This window comes from Macaca thibetana, chromosome 6, assembly GCF_024542745.1.
Source record: "Macaca thibetana thibetana isolate TM-01 chromosome 6, ASM2454274v1, whole genome shotgun sequence".
NCBI classification, from domain to species: Eukaryota; Metazoa; Chordata; class Mammalia; order Primates; family Cercopithecidae; genus Macaca; species Macaca thibetana.
In genome coordinates this window covers 127,069,029-127,092,071 of record NC_065583.1, presented here as the reverse complement: position 1 = coordinate 127,092,071, position 23,043 = coordinate 127,069,029, and the positions used below count along the sequence as shown (strand labels likewise).

The window sequence follows — 23,043 nt, the reverse complement described above, 5'->3', positions numbered from 1 at the left end:
ACCTTATTGGGAAACTAGATTTAATTCTCTTTAAGTGCTCCTTATAGATTAATTACTTTATATTTTATACATTTATCTAATTTCCTTTCTGTTGTTGTTTTCCATGTCTCCAGGATTTGACTTTTTGAAACAGTAAAAAACAAAAGAATACTTTGTAACAATGCTGTTTAACATCTTCAGTGTGTCCCATTCTAAATAGAGGGCACTGCTTTGTGAATAAGGCAAAAATAATTATATGACTTAACCAATAAAGGAAATTAGATTCTTGATTTTATATTTAATGTTCATGCTGTTATAATAAATTGCATTAAGTTCATATTTATCCATTAAGTTGTTATATTTTCCTCAAGTGAATTAGGATTTCTAAAGATTTATAATTTTCTCACAAGTAATCCTTAGGAAAAATAAATCTGAATATTAAGTTTAAGCTGCAGGGAACTTCTGTTATTCTTGTTTGTACTTTGTTGTCAGTTAACAGCTCTAATCCATAAGCGTATTTTTTTCCTGCATTAGAAAAATAACAAGTTACAAAAGTGCTAAATGCACTATAAAAACAAAATAATTTAAAGGAGTTTGAATGTAATTGTCTGTTTTTAGGTAATCATAGTCGGTTAGATATTGAACAGCTACTTACAAATAAAACAGAATTCACTACCTTCTAACTTACATAGTTTGAAAAGAAATCAGAATATTAATTATTTCATTTTCTATTTGAGTGTTCTCTTTGGTTCTGTAGTCAACAGAGCTCTCAAAATCTATTCATGTAATGCAAACATGAGTGATTTTTCATAAAACCATAACAACAATAGTGAACAGAATAAAGGGCTTATTTCAATAAGAGCACTTGTAGCCATTTGATAAATAATTTGTTTCTGTTGAAAATCTTTATGGCATTATTTATGTAACAAGAGACAGGCAATATTAATGACTGGGGCATGATGGAATTAGGAAACACAGGAAGAAGTTCTTTCTTATATTCTTCCACTTTACTCCTTCAGTGTCAATCCTGTAAATTTAATGGGGTAGCATTTGAAGTAGAAAAGGAAAGCTAAATCATTGTGAGATGAAATAGATTGTCATAAACAACTTGTTTTCTAAATAGTGATAAATCAAGATGCAACTTTAAACAAAAACAACAAAAAGAATATTAGAGTTGGATTTGTTTAATTACTGGCAAAATGCTTTTTGAAGGAATAGGTGAAGATGTGCTTACTCATTTCCATGAGAACCAGATGCTGCTTATGTGTGGGATAATCCAGAATCAAACAGTCAAGCCCATAGAACCAATGAGGCAGGTATCTCCTGAATTCTTCGCTTAAAAAAATGAGGATGGCTGGGTGCAGTGGCTCATGCCTATAATCCCAGCACTTTGGGAGGCCGAGGCAGGCAGATCACAAGGTCAGGAGTTCGAGATCAGCCTGGCCAACATGGTGAAACCCCGTCTCTACCAAAAATACAAAAAATTAGTCGGGAGTGGTGGTGCGCACCTGTAATCCCAGCTACTTGGGAGGCTGAGGCAGGAGAACTGCTTGAACCTGGGAGGTGGAGGTTGCAGTGAACTGAGGTAGCGCCACTGCACTCTAGCGTGGGTGACAGAGCGAGCCTCCGTCTCAAAAACAACAACAACAACAACAACAAAAAACAACTTTAAAATGAGCCTAACCTGTTTAAGCATGAAAACTGTTTCCATTTGGTTTTCCTTAGTGGGCTTCTTATTTTATGTTTTTTATGTGGAAAACAAGAATCTGAGAAGACTTGAAGTTTAGGGAGGGTTTGTAAGTCCTGTCTGCTTGCCATGGACTTCTGTTAAAAGCATTAGCTTCAGCTTGAACCAATGCTAAGTCAGGAAGTACAGATATCAAACATACTATGTATGGTAATAGGCACAGATCTGTCTTCAAGACATATTCATTTGTGCCATCTCAACGTTGTGAATACATGTGAGTGGAATTGAGTCTCGTGCCCTCAACTTTTAGGACAATTTTTGAAAGACAGTAGAGATTACATATTGGAAAATGTATTTGATGGGATGTATTATTTATACCCAGCCACAAAGTTCAGTGAACTCCAAATTGACCCCTAGAGCAATCTTCTACTCCTCTCCCCGCTGTCCTAATATGATATGTTTTCAAGATCTCCAGTACCTTTAAATATGTCTGTGTGATGGGATTGGCTAGGAAGCAGAAAGCACAGAACCAATTACTCATACTGTTTCCTTTGAGGATTAGACAAAATGACATTATATAATTTTTCCCTCTGTCTCTGGTGTCAGTGACCTTGAAATGATTTTGTCTGTACTATAAAAAGAGCAATATCCTCTGGGAACATCTGAGTTTTTCCTCTTATCTCCACGTGAGGGACCTCTTGGGCGGATTCCCAAAAGGTCTTTGATTTTGATTTTGTTAAACAATTTAAATTCTCAGATTTATTTGAAACTGTTTTGAACAGACTCTTCTCATATGAAACTCTTTTTTTGGATTCTCACAGCGTATTCCATCAGGTGGGGATGGTGAGACACTGAAATTTTTTGGCCAGTCTATCCACGGAGAAATGGATTTAAATGGTGACGGCCTGACAGATGTGACTATTGGGGGCCTTGGTGGTGCTGCCCTCTTCTGGTAACTATTTTAATAACATCCTGTTAATCTGAGACTGGGTCACCCAGAACTTGCCGAGCTCCCAGTGTGATTGGAGCTCGTATCATACCAAATATCTATTTCCTTTTGTGTTCCACTATGCAGATACAAGTTATTCAGCTGAGTGAGCTGAAAGAGTCAATATATCTTAAGAACAAAGAAGCTATAAGAAAGAAACAAGTAGAATGAACTCTTTATTTGGTGTGTCTATTATGTGGTTTACACTAAAATAGGTATTCTGTTTTAGGAGAGGTATAGGGGAAGAGAAGATCTTACAGAGGATGTATATAAACAATAAACCATCCCTAATATTGGGTTGCTTACAAGGTTTTAGAGATAATCGACTTTTTATTCATTGGCCTGATACATAGAAACAGATAATCCAGCAGCACTCTCTGACTGTTTATATTGTTGTCAAGCCTGGAGGCATCTTAAGTAATATCTTTGCTCAGCTGTTAAAATGCCCGCATCCCCCAATATGCCCAGTTCTTTCAGATACATACATTCATAATGCTTTATTTATTAAGAATAAAATAATAATTTAGTAAGCAATAACGTTAATAACCATAGCTTTAACCAGCTAAAATATCCTATTTCAAAAACTGTTCTGTTTGAAAAAAAATTACTAGGAAGTCAAGAATCAACTTAATGAGAAACCCACATGATAATTTTGAAAAATATAATAAATTTCATTAAGAAATATAAAGGAAGAGTTTCATAAGTAAAATGTCTATTCCAAGTGACCTTATGAGAAGTCCGCATGTTGATTCTCCTAAATTAATGCATTGGTTTACTGTAATTCAGGTGGAAACATACCTCAATTCTCTTTTTCCCAAAAATTTACCTAGAAGAGTAGTAAACAGTGAAAGAAAGATGAAGATAGAGAGGTGAAAATAAATGACTTTGCTGTAATTTAACATAATGCTTAAGAACTAATGGTCAAGTTAGAATGGTACAGTAAATTGTGCACATACAATAATCACTATGTTTAAAAAAAAAAAACTTTACAGTAGAGGGGAAAGAAGACTGAGGGGTGATACCTAAGAAAAGGGAATATTAGGCAGCCGAGTGGCTGGGACTTTGGGGAGGACTCACCAGAAACCAAGGCTCAAAACCAGAAGTCAGCAGTGTCAGAGACAATGTATATATTTCAATTTTGTTTGAACTGTTAATCCTGAATTAGTTTATTATGCTCCCTTTAGCTCACAAACATTTATTTTATGAATTCTCATATTAAAAATATGTTTTCAGGATTTTTATGCTCCAGTTTTGTTTCAAGGCCTTCTTGCAAAGCTTTGCAAACTTATTTATGGCCTCTCCTGCCCCGAATCAAGGCATTAATGGGCCAAAATGATGGTCATTTCTCTAGCATAGTCCAGGCTCCATTGACAGCAGAATGGACCAAACCAAAAAACTGGGACACGAAGACTAAGATTCACAATGCCTAACAAGAAGTGAGAGTGTATACAAATGACAGGCAATAGGAAGAACATTTGGAAGCAAATAGTGAGGGTCTTGTCATGAGACCTGGACTGACCCCCAAGAAAGATGTGGCTGGGGCAGAGAGGATGTGTGGGGTGGATAATGGTCAAGACAGCTTCATGCCTGGAGAATCCTTATTACTAAGCAGGAAACTAGGCATGTTCATTCATTGCTGATGAAAGGGTAAACTGGTTGAAACTCATTAGAAGGTCTTTATCAATAAGTATTTAAAAGCATTCCAATGTTCCTACTTTTTACCAAGGATTTAATTTCCTAAAAATGTAAAGATACAATCTAGAAGTACGATTGAAGATGTCATCACAGCACTGTATGTAATACTATCTTTTAATAATGTTAAATTTACCACTATACTCAGAAACCATTTTCTTAAATTAAGCTAAATATCCAACGAGAGGGGACTGAATGCATAGATTATGGTATGTGCATATGCTGGTATAGTCTATTCCCATTAAAAATAATAACTTCCATTAAAAATCATATTCTCAGAAAAATGCAAATATTGGAAAGTTGTTCACTGTAATATAATGTTTTAAAAATATGCATGCATACATATGAAGATGTGCTTTTGTACATATATATATGGATGCATGTGTATATGTATATGCACATTTTCTTCTGTAAAGAAAAAACCACAGAGTGTACTAAATGTTAATGGTGGTTATTGCTGAGTGGTAGTATTACAAGTTATTTGTGTTTTCTTTATGCATTTCTATGATGTTTATATTTTCTATGAGTACATTGTTTTAACAGAAAAAAGAAAACCACCGTTTTTTAAAGCAAAAGCATAAGTAGTGACTTCATTATTCACAAGATACGTAGTTACAAGGGGCTAGCTCTGGCCACAAGGCAGAAACCAGGTAAAAATGTGCAATAATTGTTCTAGCTTGGATATAAGACAATGGCCTCAGGATCCATATATTCCCCATGTCTAAGATCTTACTCTGATCTCATTTTGGATTAGTAGACATCATTGGGCGTTAGAGTTAAAACGATTGAGTTTAAAATCCCAGGTTTTTCCTCTTAATAGCTTTTGACCTGGCGTAAAATATTTAACCTTTCAGAGCCCCAGTTATCAAACATAAAACAGAAATGATGTTTCTTATAATTAATCTTAAGAATTCAATGAAATAACATCCATGTCTAGCACACTGCCTCAAATGTTATTTTGCTTTTCCTTCCTAGAAATAGAGGAAGAGCTGAACTCACAAGGACTGACAATATTACAGTCCAGATGAGAGATAGCAGGGGCCTACGAGTTACTCAGGGACCTTTAGACTTCTTTCAAATTGGGAACAAACTCGTAAATCCCCAAAATATAGTTGATTCTGGGGTTCACCTGGGCACTTGGTTCCATCTCTTTTCCATCACAGGCAAAACTAGATCTTTGGCGTTTGAACCAAAAGCCCCAAATGGTTTCCAAATATAACCTGCATGTCTTAGAACATCAGATATAATCTCTTCTGTCACAAGGATTAATTAAATAAACGGAGTCCTGAGTGCTGTATTATACACGAAGCAGACCCCCTTCCATGCCCTCACTTTGCACACCCAAGTTGATAACATTCATTAAATGTAAAAATGTGTGAGTAATCCCATTGTTTTTGTTTGGAGGTCCCGAGATGTGGCCGTAGTTAAAGTGACCATGAATTTTGAACCAAATAAAGTGAATATTCAAAAGAAAAACTGCCATATGGAGGGAAAGGAAACAGTATGCATAAATGCTACAGTGTGTTTTGATGTGAAATTAAAATCTAAAGAAGACACGATTTATGAAGCTGGTAAGCAAAATAATTATAGCAAGTACTTTTGGGTAGAGGACGATGTATTTGCTCCAGCATGATGAAACCCAGCAGGATATTGCATTTTCCCCACCATGGTGAGCTGCACATCATATTTGCCCCAGTGAATATGTAGAACCTTGAAAAAAAATTCTGCTGCGAAAGGAATAGGTTATGGAACCCAGTCAATTCTGGAGCAAAAATTACATGTTTGTATGCAGCGCCCTCAACACTGCATAGTGTCTGTCTGGCTCTCCTACTTACTATGTACAATCAGAGGCTTAAGAAAAAAATACCGATTCAGAGGTAGAGTTTAGAAATTGGGTCCCAAATGGGCCCAGTTTTCCTTCCTGTGGGTTTCTGCAAAGAATCTTCTCTCCCTTCTCTTGCCCCCTCCTGGGAAAGACTGGTATTGCAGAGAACCCGAATACTTCACCATTCCCACATTTCTGAGATCCTTTGCTCCACTGAGGTGACCCTAGTTTCTGAGAGTCACACTTGCTGTGTGTGTGTGTTCTCAGGTGCATCAGGTCAGCCTGTACTTCCTCATCCTCCCTTTGTTCTCCACTTTCTAAGGCAGGTTTTTAATGATGTTGAAATATGCTCGAATCAAAGCTATAAAGACCATTGACTGCAGAAGAAAAATTTACTCTGTAACCAAATATAAGCAGAATGAGAAAAACCATTAATCCTTAAAATCTGTTTTCCTTGATTTGTTCCATATGTGCATGTATATGCTCTGAAATAGCCTCCTGACTAGAAAGATCAATGAGGTATAGGAATATAAAGTAATGACTTTTGTGTTTTATATGTAACTTTGTTTCAGTCTTACTTAATTTTTGCAAAGTAACTAAGTGATCAAATAAGGATTATTGTAGCCTTCATATAAAGTGTAAGATTTCACTTATTTTCTTTATTGTAGTACGCTTATTTTATTGAAGCTTAATAGTGGCTTGAACATAAGCTGAGATAATATCCTTTTATATATAAGTAGATTAAAATGTATATATTTGTAAACAAGTAACTAATGTATATTTTTGCCTCTATTGAAATATAACATAATCAATATTCTAACAGGGTTCCAGCATTTCTAAAGTTAAAAGGAATATTTTAAGTGAAAATATAATAATTACTGTGGTGGTCTGGAAATTAGATGATAGGTGTGCATGTGTGTATATGTGTGTGTATAAGAATTATAAACAATAAATGTAGTTAAACACTGAAAGCACAGTGAACTCAGAGAGCAGTTCTATAGAGTTCCTCAAGGTTATCTTTATGACTGCTAATACCATTGTTATTATAGTGTGGATATGCTGAACAATAGAATCTTTTTCGATTGATTGCCGAAGAGATTTTTCTATAATGCTAATTTAATAATCTGTACAATATGAGAATCACTTCAAATAAACATTTCCATCAATTATTTTTTAAAATTTTTGTAGATTTGCAGTACCGTGTCACCCTAGATTCACTAAGGCAAATATCACGAAGTTTTTTCTCTGGAACTCAAGAGAGAAAAGTTCAAAGGAACATCACAGTTCGAAAATCAGAATGCACTAAGCACTCCTTCTACATGTTGGCAAGTAAATCATATATCGTAGCTGCCTTATCCCAAATCAAGAATATAGTAGAGATGTCTTATTTCAAGTCAATCGAATTCTTACTGTTTTATTTCAAAATGCACTTACGATGTCATAAAGGAAATTTTATCTTGTTTGTTCATTTTTATCATAAAATCGCAAGTCTAATTTTCTCATTTCCAACTATTTGTAAAACTATCTCTAGTCTTCCCTGTCTGCGTTGTGACATCCATATAGTATGGAACGGCAGAAAAAAGACACAGTGTTCTAGTGGACAAGAAACCTTACTCGTGTCTTCATTTCTTTCATTCATTCATTTATTCCTTCAACTTGAAAACACTGAATTTCTGTGGGCTTTGTCTGTCAGTTGTGGGTGATAAGTGAATGACTGCTCTGGGGGGCAGACTGCTGGGCTGTACGCTTTCTGGGATTCATGTAACTATATATCTCGCTGTTTGACTTTAGAGCAAAGGGGAAAATTATCTGCTATTTTCTATCATCTGTAGGCTTTGTGCTACTTCGGGTTTTTTTGTTTCGTTTTGTTTTTTGTTGTAATTTTAGTGGATGAGGGAGGTTTGGAAAGCAAACTATTAATCTTGAGAGATGGCTGGTAAGCCAGTGTGAACCATTTAAAATGTGTTTTGTTGGGACATTGTGTAGATGGGGAATGTTCCCAACAGAGGGCAGGAGTTTCCTCAACATTTTCTTAAAGTGTACATGAGAGTGATAAAATTAAGAAGCAGCATGAAGGTAATGAGGAAACTGATTCTAGTAACTGACATTAAGACTTAAGAGACTTGATGGTGAACTTGGAGCTTTAAAGGAACCAGGCCAATTTTCCCACTTCTGACTTATTTCTGTATTACTGATATATTCATAGTCTGTTTTCTGAAAATTGTAGTTAGGGGCAGGGGAGTGACAGAAAATGTGCATCCTTTTGTGCCACATTTGTTCTTCCTCAGTGATTTTCATGTTGATACGCTTCATGATACTTATCATGAAGCTTATTCTGTCAGCACCGGATCAATCTATTATTTGATAAAGTAACACTGGAGTTGCCCCTCCTATTTAGTTCACCAGAACTGAACACTTAGGAATTCGAATGTGGATAAAATTTGAAGGGGTATGAAACCAGATATGGCATTGCCTCCAACCTGCTAAAAATCATCTCAGTCTATGTTTGTCCACAAATTCAGTGTCTAAGCTCTGTCTAGGCACTGGTGTTTAAAGGACTGAAATATTTTCAACATTTCCAAAATTGTTTTGGAGTTTGGAATAAGCGCTTTGAAATTTGTTCTGGAGTCAGCCAGTGTCGAATTTGTATCCCAAATGTTCCACATTCTGAGAGACTTTGGCAAAGTTGTTGGTTCTCTTAGAGGCTCAGTCTTTCATCTATAAAATAAGGACAATAATAGTTACTCATCTTAGAGGACTGTTGAAATAATTTGCAATAATGTATATAAAGCTCATAATTTTGAATACTACAAATGATTATTGTTATTGGTGGCATGTTAATAATATTAATCATATTCACATCCTTTCCAAAAAATTTTACATTATAAAAGTCTTGGCTGGGCGCAGTGGCTCACGCCTGTAATCCCAGCACTTTGGGAGGCCGAGGTGAGTGGATCACCTGAAGTCAGGAGTTCGAGACCAGCCTGGCCAACATGGTGAAACTCCATCTATACTAAAAACACAAAAATTAGCTGGGTGTGGTGGCGCATGCCTGTAATCCCAGCTACTCGGGAGGCTGAGGCAGGAGAATCACTCGAACCTGGAAAGTGGAGGTTGCAGTGAGCTGAGACTGCGCCACTGTACTCCAGCCTGGGTGACAGAGAGAGACTCTGTCTCAAAAAAAAAAAAAAAAAAAAACAAAAAAAACTTATAGCTCTAGGTACATATTATATTAATGAAATGTAACTCATTTTATAGAATGTTTGCCCTTCTGAAGGTAGGAAATGTTCCCAGAAGCGTTACATAATGATCTTTGGCTTGAGGTCTCAAGAAAAACTACACTGTGATGTAGGTAGCTCATATGTTGACACAACAAGGCCCTCTGAGGAGCTGAAAGTGAGTCAACAGGTCATACTCTGAAACCTCCACATTTTCCTATGCCCCTTGTCAGAATGCCAATCCCTCTCCAGGAAAGTAAAAGCCTGATGAAATCTTATGTCAGATTAGATGCACAAAAATGTTGCAGTAAGCCTGACTCTTGGGGACAGAATAAGGAGGCATAACAAGATCAGAACACCTGGTAAATATGATACCAATGATATATTGTGTTTCACCCTCTAGGACAAGCATGACTTTCAGGACTCTGTGAGAATAACGTTGGACTTTAATCTTACCGATCCAGAAAATGGGCCTGTTCTTGATGATTCTCTACTGAACTCAGTACATGAATATGTAAGTCGGATTTCTTTAAAATGCAAAATACCAACTTGTGAATATTTTAGTGTCACTAGTAAACTGTGTTTTTTCACTACTCTGCATTGGTCACAAAGAAAGAACAACCAACTGGAAGAAAGAAAAAAAAGGCAAGCAGGTTTTATTCCTGGTCAGGAATGGAGAAAGCGTGAGCTCTTGCTCTAAAGACCTCCTTCTCCTCAAGCTGTGAAAACCTGGGGAATTTTAAGGAGTTAGATGTGGGGCAGGGAGGTATACGTAAGCATGTCCAGAGAGAAACTCCAGATGTACAAGTACAGATCATAAACATGCTTCCTTATACAACATATGTTCAAGAAATTGTGGCCATTTTCTTCTATGGCAGGGACTTTAGCCCTATAATGACATGTTACTGATCTAAAGGTAAAAAGGGGTTGCTGGTTCTTGTTTGCTCCATTTTCTCAATGGCTTTATCTTCCTCTGGTAATTGGCAAAATGTCCTGAAGCTCCCAGGCCATCTGGAGTTGTTTTTCAGAAAGCTTACCTACCGATAAATACAACAGAAAAAAAAAAAAAAAAAAAAAAACTGCTTTAAAAAAATGCACTTTCTCAACTATCTACTGTGTAACAAAATAATGAACTTTCTCAAAATAATGAACAAAATAATGAACTTTCTACTGTGTAACAAAATAATGAACAAAATCTGCTGTTTAAGAAAATAATGAACTTTCTCAGCCATATCTCCAGGTTTGCCCTGGTAACATTAGGAAAATCTTGAAACCCATGCACACATAACCCTAAATCAATTTGAAATATTTTAAAAAAGAATTAGGCTTTTCTAGACTTTTCCCAATCCTTCTAATTTCCTATTGTTGGAGTTTAAGAAAACTAATAAATGACACTCATTTTCACCTCGCTTGAATTTAGGACCAATGGAAAGAAATCTCCCCTGTTATTCTAATTAGCACTGGATTGCAGTGTATGGTTTAGGTATAAAGATAGTCGTCACACTGAAGCGTTGACTTAGACCACGGATAACCACCTACATCATCAGCAGTGCTGATCCATCTCTGTCCTTCTTCATGGAGCCCACCTTGTAAAACTTGTCAGATGGAGTAGAGCCAAATGTGTGCTTCCTGTGGGTACACAGCTGCTCTGAGAATAGAAACGAGAGAAGGGGACTGAGTTGTGTTCACTTAGTTCCTGTTCCCAAAGTTAGAGTCCATGTGCCATCCCTGAGGGTGAGTGAGGGGAGAGAAGAGGGAGGGTGTCACTAGCGTGGCTCCAGTGGAGGAGACATTAGGGATGGGGAATTCTTTTTCCCCATACACCTCTCTTCCACTCTCTCTTCCTTCCTACCAGATATATTGATTATCTTATACACACCAGGCATTGGAACTTACCGTCTAACACTGGAAACAGGTATTAAGTAGTAATTAGAGCGTATGCTATGGAGGAGGATTTCAGAGCTCTACGGGAACTTCCACCTAGGCTGGGAAGTCAGGATAGCCCTCCTGCAGTTGTGCCATTTCAGTGGAGCCCTGAAGGATAGGGCGATTTCCACCCTATTTAGGGGAGTTTGGGGAGCAGAGGGGATGCTAAGTGTGAAAGTCCTGAGCATGAAGGGAACAACGACACTCGCTAGTGTGACTGACACTAAAGAGCAAGAAAGGAGGGGATGTGAGGTGCGGCTGGAGGTAAAGGCAGGGGCCATGTCATTCGGGACTTTGTGCCGCTGCACAAATTCTAAACTTTTGAAAGAGCAGCGCGGTGTTTTGAAGCTTTTTATTTGGTTCAGTCATGGGACAGGATGCAGCAGAGTGAAGCGTGGTTGGAGGGAAACAGGTGGATGTGGGAGCCCAGTGGGAAGCTATTACTTTAGTTCGGGGAGGAAATGAGAATGCTTGGGCGAGAGATGGTGGTGGGAATGCAAAAGCAAGAAAGGATTGGAGAGATATTTAGAAGAGGAGTAGAATGGACAGGGCTTGGTGAGTTACATATGGTGGTGGTGGAGAGGCTGTCAATGAAGAAGAATCAAGCAAAACTCCTAGATTTGTGGCTTGACCATTTTCCACCCTCTCAACTGAGCTTTATGACACTCCTAAGTATTTGATTGATTTTAAGAGAAAAATCTCATAATTAGAGTGAATAGATTTAGATCTTGCAGTACTTGCCTTTGTATTTCAAAACTGCCCTTCCCTGGCAGACAAAAGCCAGTACAAAGCACCCATGAAAATTGTTCATTCTTAAAAGGATTAGCACAATTTACATTCATAAGTAAATGTTTATTCTTCTTTTTTTATAGAATAAAAAAAGTTTATTCTATAATTATAGGGATAATTATAAAATCCCTTAAGATTTTTGCAGGGAAATTTTCTTTATGAGTTGCTTAACTTACTTTGGCTGTATGCCATTTTTGTTACACAAATTGATGGGTAATTTTCAATAATGCGTAGCGAAATTTTGAAAAATTCTTTCCTGTCATCATTTCAGATTCCTTTTGCCAAAGATTGTGGAAACAAGGAAAAATGTATCTCGGACCTCAGCCTGCATGTCGCCACCACAGAAAAGGACCTGCTAATTGTCCGGTCCCAGAATGATAAGTTCAATGTTAGCCTCACAGTCAAAAATACAAAGGACAGTGCCTACAATACCAGGACAATAGTGCATTATTCTCCAAATCTAGTTTTTTCAGGAATTGAGGTAAACTTTTAGTTTTTCATTTATTTATTCTCTTAACAGTCATTTACCGAGCCTACTTTTCATGCTACTGAGATAATTGCTTTTATTAGATTGATTTTAAAAGAATAGAAGGAATTTTTTACATTAGTCCTCACCAATGGTGAAAGTATTAAGCTTTTTTAAAAAGTTTTATTTATTCAAATATGTATGTCTTTTCTTAGATTCTGTATGAGGAAAGGATAGCTCATGTATAAAAATTGTATGTTTTACAAAATCCTGAAACCACTGAAACTGAAACGGAGTCAAGGAAAACAACAACAGTCAAAGCCAAAACAGTTTAACAGAGGTACAGAGAGTTTCCTCTGTGTTGAGCAAAACAATTTTACCTGCAAGAAAATCAAGATGTCATATATCCATCAAGATGTCATATATCCCTTTCTATGCAAAGTCCTTACTTTGGCAAGATACTTGTATTAAATAACTGTGTCTTATTGATTCGTAACAGAAGTTTCTTTTATTATGTTGGCAAAAAAACTATATTAATCTGTGTAAGATGCTATATCAGAGGTAATCAGCGTTTCCAAATTTGAACTTTGCTTTTAATTCTGATCTCCAAATGAATCCCACTGAGTTAAAATTTTGTGTATATTTATATTAATTAATATTACATACAATTTATATTAAAAACAATGCACTTATTAATATTATATGTAGTATTAAAACACTATTGTCTACTTTCTGTAAACTCAGATTTCACGGACATTTCTCTCTATCTATTAGGATGTCACTTAGAGACATGATGACTAAGACAAACCTAAAAATAATGTCCTATATTACTATACTTTGGATTCAATTAAGAATATTAATTATAGGCTGGGCACAGTGGCTCATGCCTGTAATCCCAGCACTTTGGGAGACTGAGGCGGGCGGATCATGAAGTCAGGAGATTGAGACCTTCCAGGCTGACACGGTGAAACCCCGTCTCTACTAAAAATACAAAAAATTAGCAAGGCATGGTGGCGTGCACCTGTAGTCCCAGCTACTTGGGAGGCTGAGGCAGGAGAATTGCTCGAACCTGGGAGGCGGAGGTTTCAGTGAGCCGAGATCACTCCACTGCACTCCAGCCTGGGTGACAGAGAGAGAACAAGACTCTGTCTCAAAAAATAATAATAATTATTAAAATTATAAATATAAATGTACAAAGTAATCTTGGGGAAAATATTACCACAAATTTATTCTCTATTAAAAACTATTGCCTATATCCTCCTCAGCTGATTTAATGGCCTGGCAGAGAGACATAGCTAAAAATCTGACAGTGCATCTCTTCTGTGTATATTAACAATAACAACGGTAATAACGATGGCAACCATTTATTGAGTCACATCATGTTTTAGGCCCTGTTCTAAGGGTTTCACTTATTTAATTTTCATTAATTATTTTGTAAGTAGGTATGACTGTACTGCAGAGATGCGAAGCTAAAACCTTTTTTTCCTGTTTTAACATTCTTGTAATTGCATTTTACAATTGATAACATGTTTATTTACCTGGCAGTGTTATTTTTCCTTCTTATGGGTATGTAAAAATAATGGCATATCTCATGTTCAATGGCATTTTAAATTGCACAAAATAGAGTATATGACTAAACCACTTGAACGAAAATCAGTCCGAGAGAGGTGAGGAATCTTAACAAGGATAAAGCTAACAGTTGTGCAGTCAGGGTTTAAATTCTGGTGGTCATGGGTCAGAGCCTATGCTCTTATCCACTGCACTAAACTCCTCCAATGACTGACATTCAATGAAGGCTGCTCTGTGCCAGTCTTGGGTGTGTGGATTATTTTATGCAGCCACCGCAATCACCCTGTGAGGGGGTGCTATTAGTACTTCCATTTTAAAACTGAAGATGTAGGCAGGATTGTGAGATATGCTTTGTCTTTCAGGCACCCACAAGTGGTGTTTTAGGATTTCCATGAGTGTAGAACAGCTGGTCCCAGAATTCTGTTCCTCTTCCAGCTAAATCAAGACAAAAATACTGGCAAGGCAGTCACCAAGACACATCTGGGAAAATTCTGAAAGAACACGTTTCAGTATTTCAGCTGCTTGTCCGCTCTGATTCTGTTTACTTTCTCTTCCTAGGCTATCCAAAAAGACAGTTGTGAGTCCAATCATAATATCACATGTAAAGTTGGATATCCCTTCCTGAGAAAAGGAGAGATGGTGAGCAGGTTATACAAAATACATGTGGAAATTGAATATGAAAAGTAGTATGTGCAAAGACAAACATATAAATCCTTCCAATGGTAGTTTAGGATAATACAGATGAAAAATGTTCAGTTCAAAATTGTGACAGATTGGAATATGCTATGGTCAGAATGTTTGTGCCCCAACAAAATTCGTATGTTAATACTTAATCCCCAATGTGATAGTAGTAAAAGATGAGGCCTTTAGGAAGTCATTAGGTCCAGAGGGTGGAGCTCTCATAAGGGATTAGTGCCCTCATCAGAGAGGCTTGAGGGAGACTGCTCATCCCTTCTACCATGCGAGAACACATAGCAGGTACCATCTATGAGAACTAGGTGTTTCCAGACACCGAATCTGTTGGTGCCTTGATCTTGGACTTCCCAACCCTCAGAACTGTGAGCAAAATATTTCTGTTATTTATAAATTGCCTGGTGTAAGGTATTTTGTACAAGGTATAAGGTACACAATACGTTATACCAGGCAATTTATAAATAACAGAAACATATTGTAACAACCTTGTAACACTTCTCACACAGGCAAACTCAAACACCAAGACAAGATTTAAAGTTTATACTATGTAATATATCTAATTTATATTAGATAACATATCTCATAAAATGGAGCTGGGAGATTCTGTTATTGGAGTCTCCTAGGTAGTAGGTGTTTCTGGCCTTCAAGAAAAAGAATGCTTCAAATAGATTGGTGTAGAACTTAATTCTGAAATTCTCCTTCCATCTCTCTCTTTTTAAAAACCAATTGCCTTATTGAGATATAATTCATGTAGCATAGAGTTCACTCATTCAAAGTGTGTATTTCATTGGATTTAGTACATTCACCAAATTATAAATTGTACAGTCATTATGACAATTGAGTTTAGAACATTTTCACACACCACAAAGAAACCACATATGCATTGGCAGTCACTCTGATTTTCCTCAACAGCCTTTCTCCCAATCCCAGGCAACCACTAATCTACTTTCTTTTTCTATGGAATGAATTTAGTTTCCAAATATTAATTGACTTTTATTTGCAGTTCTAGAAGCAGGCAACACCTTATTCGGTAAAATAAAATGAGTGATGGAAGAGCTGAGGAGAGGATGTTGGCTTTACAGACAGAAAAGGTCTAAAGAAAGCAGAAACAGAACGAAAAGTTGATTGGTCATTTCAAAGTTATTTTCCTTGTAAAAGTGAAAGTAGAGGGGATTTTCTTATCATGCTGTCTGAAACTGGCTTGACTGGGGATTTGGTGATTATCTCTCACTTTCCTCATCTCTCAAAAATTCAGACAAGTGATTCAATTTCGGCTTTATGGTGTGGAACTTAAGCATTATTTAGTCTGTTGGGCCTAGAGCAAGAGCTCAGTCCAAACCAGTGACCTCCTATACATTTTATTTAACATGTTTCTTAGTCTATTCTGGCTGCTATAACTAAATACTATAAACTGAGTAGCTTATAAACCAGAAGTTTATTTCTCACAGTTCTGGAAGCTGGGAAGTCCAAGGTAAATGCACTGATAGATCCAGTGTCTGGTGAGGGCCCATTTCATGCTTCATAGAAGACGTCTTTTCAATGCATCCTCGGATAGCAGAAGCAGGGAGGCAGCTTCCTGAGTCCCCTGTTACAAGGTACTCATCCCACTCATGCAGGCTCTGCCCTTATGATCTCATCAGCTGCCCAAAGGCCCCATCACCTAATATCATCACATTGGTGTTTAGGTTTCAACACATGAATTTTGAGGGGAAACATTCACATCATAGCAATATGTAAAACATGGTACACATTCACATTGAAAAGAATGTGTATATTATATATTATTCTATTTTTGAGATACAATAAGGTTTCATTTTGTAAGACAATGTTTCTCAAATAACTTCATAATTTGAGTTTAGGTAATGTCATTTGTGGAAATTGAATATTTTAGTCAAAGTAAACAATTTCTTATCTGTTACTAAAGACTTATTTTTATTTTATAGGTAACTTTCAAAATATTGTTTCAGTTTAACACATCCTATCTCATGGAAAATGTGACCATTTATTTAAATGCAACAAGGTGGGTTTACATGTGTATAAATATAAGTATATGAATGTATATCGCTGCTTCTGTGTATTTTGAATATTTTGCTCTATAAACTCACTGACAGTTTCTTCCAGGTTGTAGGAGATCAGTAGGAGTGGAAGGCAATTAACCACTTTGCTTCACAAAAACACCCTTATGAATGATTAGTAAAATAAAGAAATTTTCATTTAATAGAAATGATTCACCTAACTAGATTAAATCAATGAGCTATAGAAGATACCATAATCACATATCATTTATATCTGCCAAATTGCATTTAAATTCATAAAAAATTTACTGATAATTTAAAAACTTTCACTGACTGCCCATCGAGGTCAAATGAATCATTAGATGGACTTAAAGTTTTGTGATATCCTTTTGTAATTTAATATACTTTATTCAAATCAGTCAGAACTTCTGAAAGGTATCATAGAACACACAGAATAACAACAGCAAAGGCCCAATAAGGAAAGTGAAATAGTGGTCTTTCTTCCAATTGTATTTATCCACTGACCTGTCTCCAGTGAGATAGTGTCTTTTACTGTTTTATTCACAGTGACTAGCATTGTGCCTGCCATATTATAATCACTACATAGATGTAGACTAAATGAATAAATTGGAGAAATGAATTAATGGATTAATTAATTCTGTACATTAAGTCAACTCAACAAACTTTTATTTGACAACTATTACGCACAAGATATTGAATCGGTCACTGATACTGAATTAGTCACTGTAAGGAATATAAAAATTACATAAGGTAAGTATTACAGTAGGAGGTTGAGACTAGCATAAAATTATTGTAACCTGGGATAGAATAAAAACAATCCATTATAGAGATATAAAGCTGTGTCAGAAAATTACTGGAAGCTGAAATAATTTCTACTTGGCAATGGGAACCCAAGAAAGCTTTATCAAGGAAATTATAATTGAGAAAGACGTTGAAGGGTAGACAGCCTTTCACAGAGAGGTCAGTGAATAGCACTAGGTGGAGCATTTCAGGCAAAATATACAGCTTAATTAAAAAGGTTATCAGTTTTAGCTGAAACATAAAGAATACATAAAGTAGCAATGGAAATAAGCAGGAAGTGTGCATTCTATCATATTACGCTAGGCACTGAATGTCAGTCAAGGTATTATTTCTGAATTGAACAGACCATGAAAAGCCAGTAAAGTTTCTGAGAGGTAAAGTCATCTGTACAGAGCTGCTGCTCATGGAGACTGATTTAGGAAGGCTCTGTGTGGAATGGGTGAGAGAAAAGGGGACCATTCACGCTAAGAGCTGAGTCACACAAATACCTATAATCCAAGGCAGCATGCTAGCTTTCTCTGTCCTGCTGCTTCTGAGCCACTTTACACATTTGGGAATAACCAGAGTCATTAAAAAATACTCTTATGCCCATTCTGTGAGACAATATGTTAGGTGCTTGGTCAGTTGGTGGAGGGGTATGTGTGATAGTAATAATGAAAGCTAACACTGAAGATTTCCTATGTCCTAAGCACAGTCTTAAGCACTTTATACTTATTACTCATTTAATCATCATGTATTACTCATTTAATATCCCATTTTATAGATGAAGAAACCAAGGCAAAGACAGATGAGTAATTTGACCAACATATATCAGTGTCCAAGAACAATCCCATTCTCTGGCCCCGGAGCCAGTGTTCATTACTCATTGTATCATTTGTATGTGCTTTCTAATATGAAGAAGTATGTATATGTGTGTATACACATATATACATGTGTTTACATAATATGTAATTAAAGTGATAACCAAAATCAAAGGAATAAATCAGTGCTTAACAAATAATATGATCATCAAGTACTTAGTATAGAAAGACTATTAAAGGAGAAAACAAAAGATTTTAGATTTACTCTCAGCTGTGTGACCCTAATCACTTATCTTTGCTAAGTCCTCATCTGTGATAAATAAGAATCACCTGGGGGTAGATATGTGGTTAAAAACAGAAATTCCTGGGCCCCAAGTTGGAACCACTACATCCACATTTCTAAGGGAAGCCCAGTTATCTCTGTATTTTAACAATTAAACCCAGGGATTCTCATCATTATAGTCATAAAATTTTGAAAAACGTAAGTCAGTGTGATTGTCAACTCTAGTTGCACATCAGAATCAACTTGGGAACGTTCAACCATACCAATCATTTCTGATCTCCTTCTTCACCCCAATTTAAAAAATAATTAAAAATTATACTCTTAGATGCTTTTATTTAGTTGCCAGGACAAGCTTCTCTTTCAAACACTTAGAAATATCTCTAAATAGTCAAGATTTTAATGGTTTGTCTGAATGTGCTGTGTATTTTCTAGCGACAGTGAAGAACCTCCTGAAACCCTTTCTGATAATGTAGTAAACATTTCTATTCCGGTAAAATATGAAGTTGGACTACAGTTTTACAGGTAAGAGAAAACTGCATTTTTATGTTGATGCCTTTCTATTAACCCAGTGGTTCTGAAAGTGTGGTCCCTGGCTGGCCAAGGGCATCAGCATCTTCTGGAAACTTGTTAGGTAAATTCTCTGGCCCCACCCGAAACCTACCGAATCAGAAACTCAGAGGACGGGGTTAAACAAGCCTTCCAGGTAATTCTCATGCATCCTAATGCATAACCCAAAATGTTAGGTGTTAGTGATTCCAGATTGCATTCGCTGTCCAGCATTAACTCCTGAATGCAAGTTGAAGACCCAAAAATCCTACACAAAACACAATATTTTCTTAGAGGCCACCAGCATATTTCTTGGTCATTGTTCTCATCCTGTGGAAGCTGATCAGTCTTCTCAATCTGGACACACAAGATTAAAGCATTTCTCATTGATAAGAACTGTTTATTTCTTCCACCATTCATAAACCATTCTTTCTCTTAAGAAGTTCTTATCTATCCAAACACAAACCATGTTAACAAACTTTCTCTCTATAATTTTCCCTGCTTAAGCAGAATTCCAAGCTTTTGCTAAATAAACATGTGCAATGTATATATAAAGTATAAGAATCATTGGCAAGCTGGTTTATTCTAAAAGTCTTATCATTTTATTAATTTTTTAATAATGGTGGCTAACATTTATTGAGCCTTTGTGTTCTGTCTTATCTGATCCTTATGATAATGCTATGGTTCAAATACAACTACTATCTCCATTTTCCAGTTGAAGAATTTGAGGTTTGGAGAGGCTAATTTACCCAAGGTTATATATTCAGGAAGTGTTAGTTTAAACCATTTCACATGCTTTTTTTTTTTTTTTCTTTTAATTTGAAAACTATTTTAAATTGACACATAATAATTGTACATACTTATAAGGTGCTTGGAGATGTTGTGATGCACGTAATATATAGCAATTAAATAGTGTAATTAGAACATGCATCGTCTCAAACATTTATCATTTTTTGCATTGGGAACATTCAATATCTTCCTTCTGGCTTCATTTATTATCTATGGCACTCTCTCTGTACTAACTGGAGACTACAAAAATGGCATGATTATAGGATATACATATAGATTGTGCTAATATTTCTCAGCCTTTAAATTCTGTTGGCTGTTTTCTATTTTTCTGTATGCACTTCTATTGATGCACTGACTTTTCCCCAAGAGTTTTCCATTTACTTAAAATCAAATTTTGGCGAACACTTAAAAATATTTTTGTCTTCCCTTGACTGAAGTGCGGCTTAAAAACATGCTATTTTACTCTACCAAGTTCATCCAAAGAAGATGGTGACTGTGTGGAGAAGATTAAACTTTTAAGTTTAGCAGTAAATATAGGACTTTAAATTATGAAATGGCAAAAATTTTAAATCTATTTATAATTCAGCATTACATTTTAACTTCATTTTTCAATAGGTATAAATGGTATTAGTGAATTTATGGAAATTTTTCACTTGTTAACAATGAAATTTTAACTTTTAAAACTCATATTCTAGCATTTTGGGGACAAATAAGCATCAGTGACTATTGAACTAAATTATATAATCCTTTTCACTCTCCTCAAAGATTTGATTTTAGCTTTCAAGGTAAATGAATTCCCCTGTGATTTGAAATCCCTACAAATATTTTTGTGGAATTACATGATATGGAGAAAGAAAATAATGAGGCCAAATAAAAGTTAAACTTTATTATGTTTTATTTTTCTTCTTCTAATTAATTCTTTTAAGCTCTGCAAGTGAATACCACATTTCAATTGCTGCCAATGAGACAGTCCCTGAAGTTATTAATTCTACAGAGGACATTGGAAATGAAATTAATATCTTCTACCTGGTAAGAAATTACCTCTAAAATAGTATTCTAATGGAATTATTTGTAAATATGTAAATTAAAGTATTAACAGATGCATAAAAACATGTTCCTTCAATGTTTAGTCTCTATATTCCAGCATATTCTCTTTATAATTTCATAAATATAAATATAAGCATATTATATATAATTATAATTTTCCATTTATGTTTTTCTTTGTAATTCCACTGAATGTTTAAATTTGTGATAATTATATTTTCAAATCAATTTAGAGATCTAAGTCTCTAATTTCCTCAAAATGACATACCATTAGAATGGCTTTCTAGAAAAAAATATAAACTATGGAACTAGATAGATGCTACCAATAAACCTGTAGACTTTACTTGCATTATTTTTCCAGTTTGACTGAAAAAAGTACGTTTTCATTAATTATGACTATATCAGAAATTTGTTATCACAATTGTCTTGGCAAATTTTTTTACGCAACAAATAAATATGTATCATGTTCTCCTTATTGTTGCCTTTCACATGCATTGTACTATCAATCACTCATGTTGGTACTACCACCTCCTTAAGTGATGCTTTCTATTACATTTATTTTTCCTTTTAAATCCTTCATAACAAACTCTTCCTAACCACTATGGCAAACAATCATGGAATTTTATTTTAGGTAATGGCTAGTTACTGACACAGACTCAAGTTAAAATTACTCAAGGAAAAAAGAGAACACAATTCAAATAATGGATTAAATATGTATTCAAAAATATGAGATAATGCAACAAAATTATAAATGAAAATAGCCTCAATCCCTTTGGGAATTGCCAACCCCAAAAAAAAGTTATCTCACAAAATATAAATAAACACATACTCCCAAGATTAATTTCATTTTTTAAAATTTGTACTCTTTGCTAGAATTCCTACGACAAGATATACCCTGGAAATTAGCATAAATGCCAATCACTCTACTGGATTCTAGGATAGATTTTTGGAATTCAGGCTATCAGATTTCTCCAGCCCCATTCACTTTCCCTGAACTAGAAAATTCAGCAAAAAAAGAAAGAAAACAAAAAGACTTTGTTGTAGATCTTTATATATTGTAACTTATTAGGGTCCAGATTTGAAATAGGTGCTCTCTGTTATTAAAGTGTTGATATGAATTACATTGCTAGGAATATTCCTGATCACAAAACTATGTGTGTATCTCTGATTATTTTGCTGAAGTAAATTCTAGAATTGGAATAACGGAGTTTTTTAAAAAGAACTTTTTTTAAGATGAAACTCAGTAAGTTTACTGCTAGAAATTTTCCCTAGGAAATTTTTGGTGATAGAAACAAAGATTTCAGGGATGTTCTTAACAATGTTATTTATAATAGTTTAAAAACTAATTATATGGGCACAATCTAAACACTTAACACAATGAAATTACTTAAATAAATTATCATATATTTAGTGAAGAGATTATCATATATTCAATGGAGAGACTTTATGTAATTTTTTTTTCTTTTTTTTTTTTTCATTATACTTTAAGTCCTAGGGTACATGTGCACAAGGTGCAGGTTTATTACATATGTATACATGTGCCATATTGGTGTGCTGCACCCATTAACTCGTCATATCTCCTAATGCTATCCCTCCCCCTTCCCCCTCCCCACAATAGGCCCTGGTGTGTGATGTTCCCCTTCCTGTGTCCAAGTGATCTCATTGTTCAATTCCCACCTATCAGTGAGAACATGCGGTGTTTGGTTTTCTGTTCTTGCGATAGTTTGCTGAGAATGATGGTTTCCAACTGCATCCAAGTCCCTACAAAGGACATGAACTCATCCTTTTTTATGGCTGCGTAGTATTCCATGGTATACATGTGCCACATTTTCTTAATCCAGTCTGTCACTGATGGACATTTGGGTTGATTCCAAGTTCTTGCTATTGTGAATAGTGCCACAATAAACATACG

The 23,043-nt window shown here is 35.6% G+C and overlaps 1 protein-coding gene and 1 long non-coding RNA gene across 2 annotated transcripts in view; one reads left to right on the top strand and one right to left on the bottom strand.

Moving 5' to 3' along the window:
* The window catches only part of ITGA1 (integrin subunit alpha 1), a 168,061-nt gene that overhangs the window by 123,967 nt on the left and 21,051 nt on the right, over positions 1-23,043 (top strand). The window contains exons 15-23 of the mRNA XM_050794090.1: positions 2,488-2,618; positions 5,751-5,917; positions 7,360-7,496; positions 9,793-9,903; positions 12,376-12,585; positions 14,698-14,778; positions 16,776-16,852; positions 19,185-19,274; positions 21,014-21,116. Coding sequence (XP_050650047.1) covers positions 2,488-2,618; positions 5,751-5,917; positions 7,360-7,496; positions 9,793-9,903; positions 12,376-12,585; positions 14,698-14,778; positions 16,776-16,852; positions 19,185-19,274; positions 21,014-21,116 — 1,107 coding nt within the window. The remainder of the gene's footprint in view (positions 1-2,487; positions 2,619-5,750; positions 5,918-7,359; positions 7,497-9,792; positions 9,904-12,375; positions 12,586-14,697; positions 14,779-16,775; positions 16,853-19,184; positions 19,275-21,013; positions 21,117-23,043) is intronic.
* LOC126956879 (uncharacterized) lies at positions 8,802-16,369 on the bottom strand. The gene is made up of 3 exons (XR_007726517.1): positions 16,279-16,369; positions 10,929-11,037; positions 8,802-8,889 (listed from the first exon to the last, which is right to left on the bottom strand). It is a non-coding gene; the product is annotated as an uncharacterized LOC126956879 (long non-coding RNA).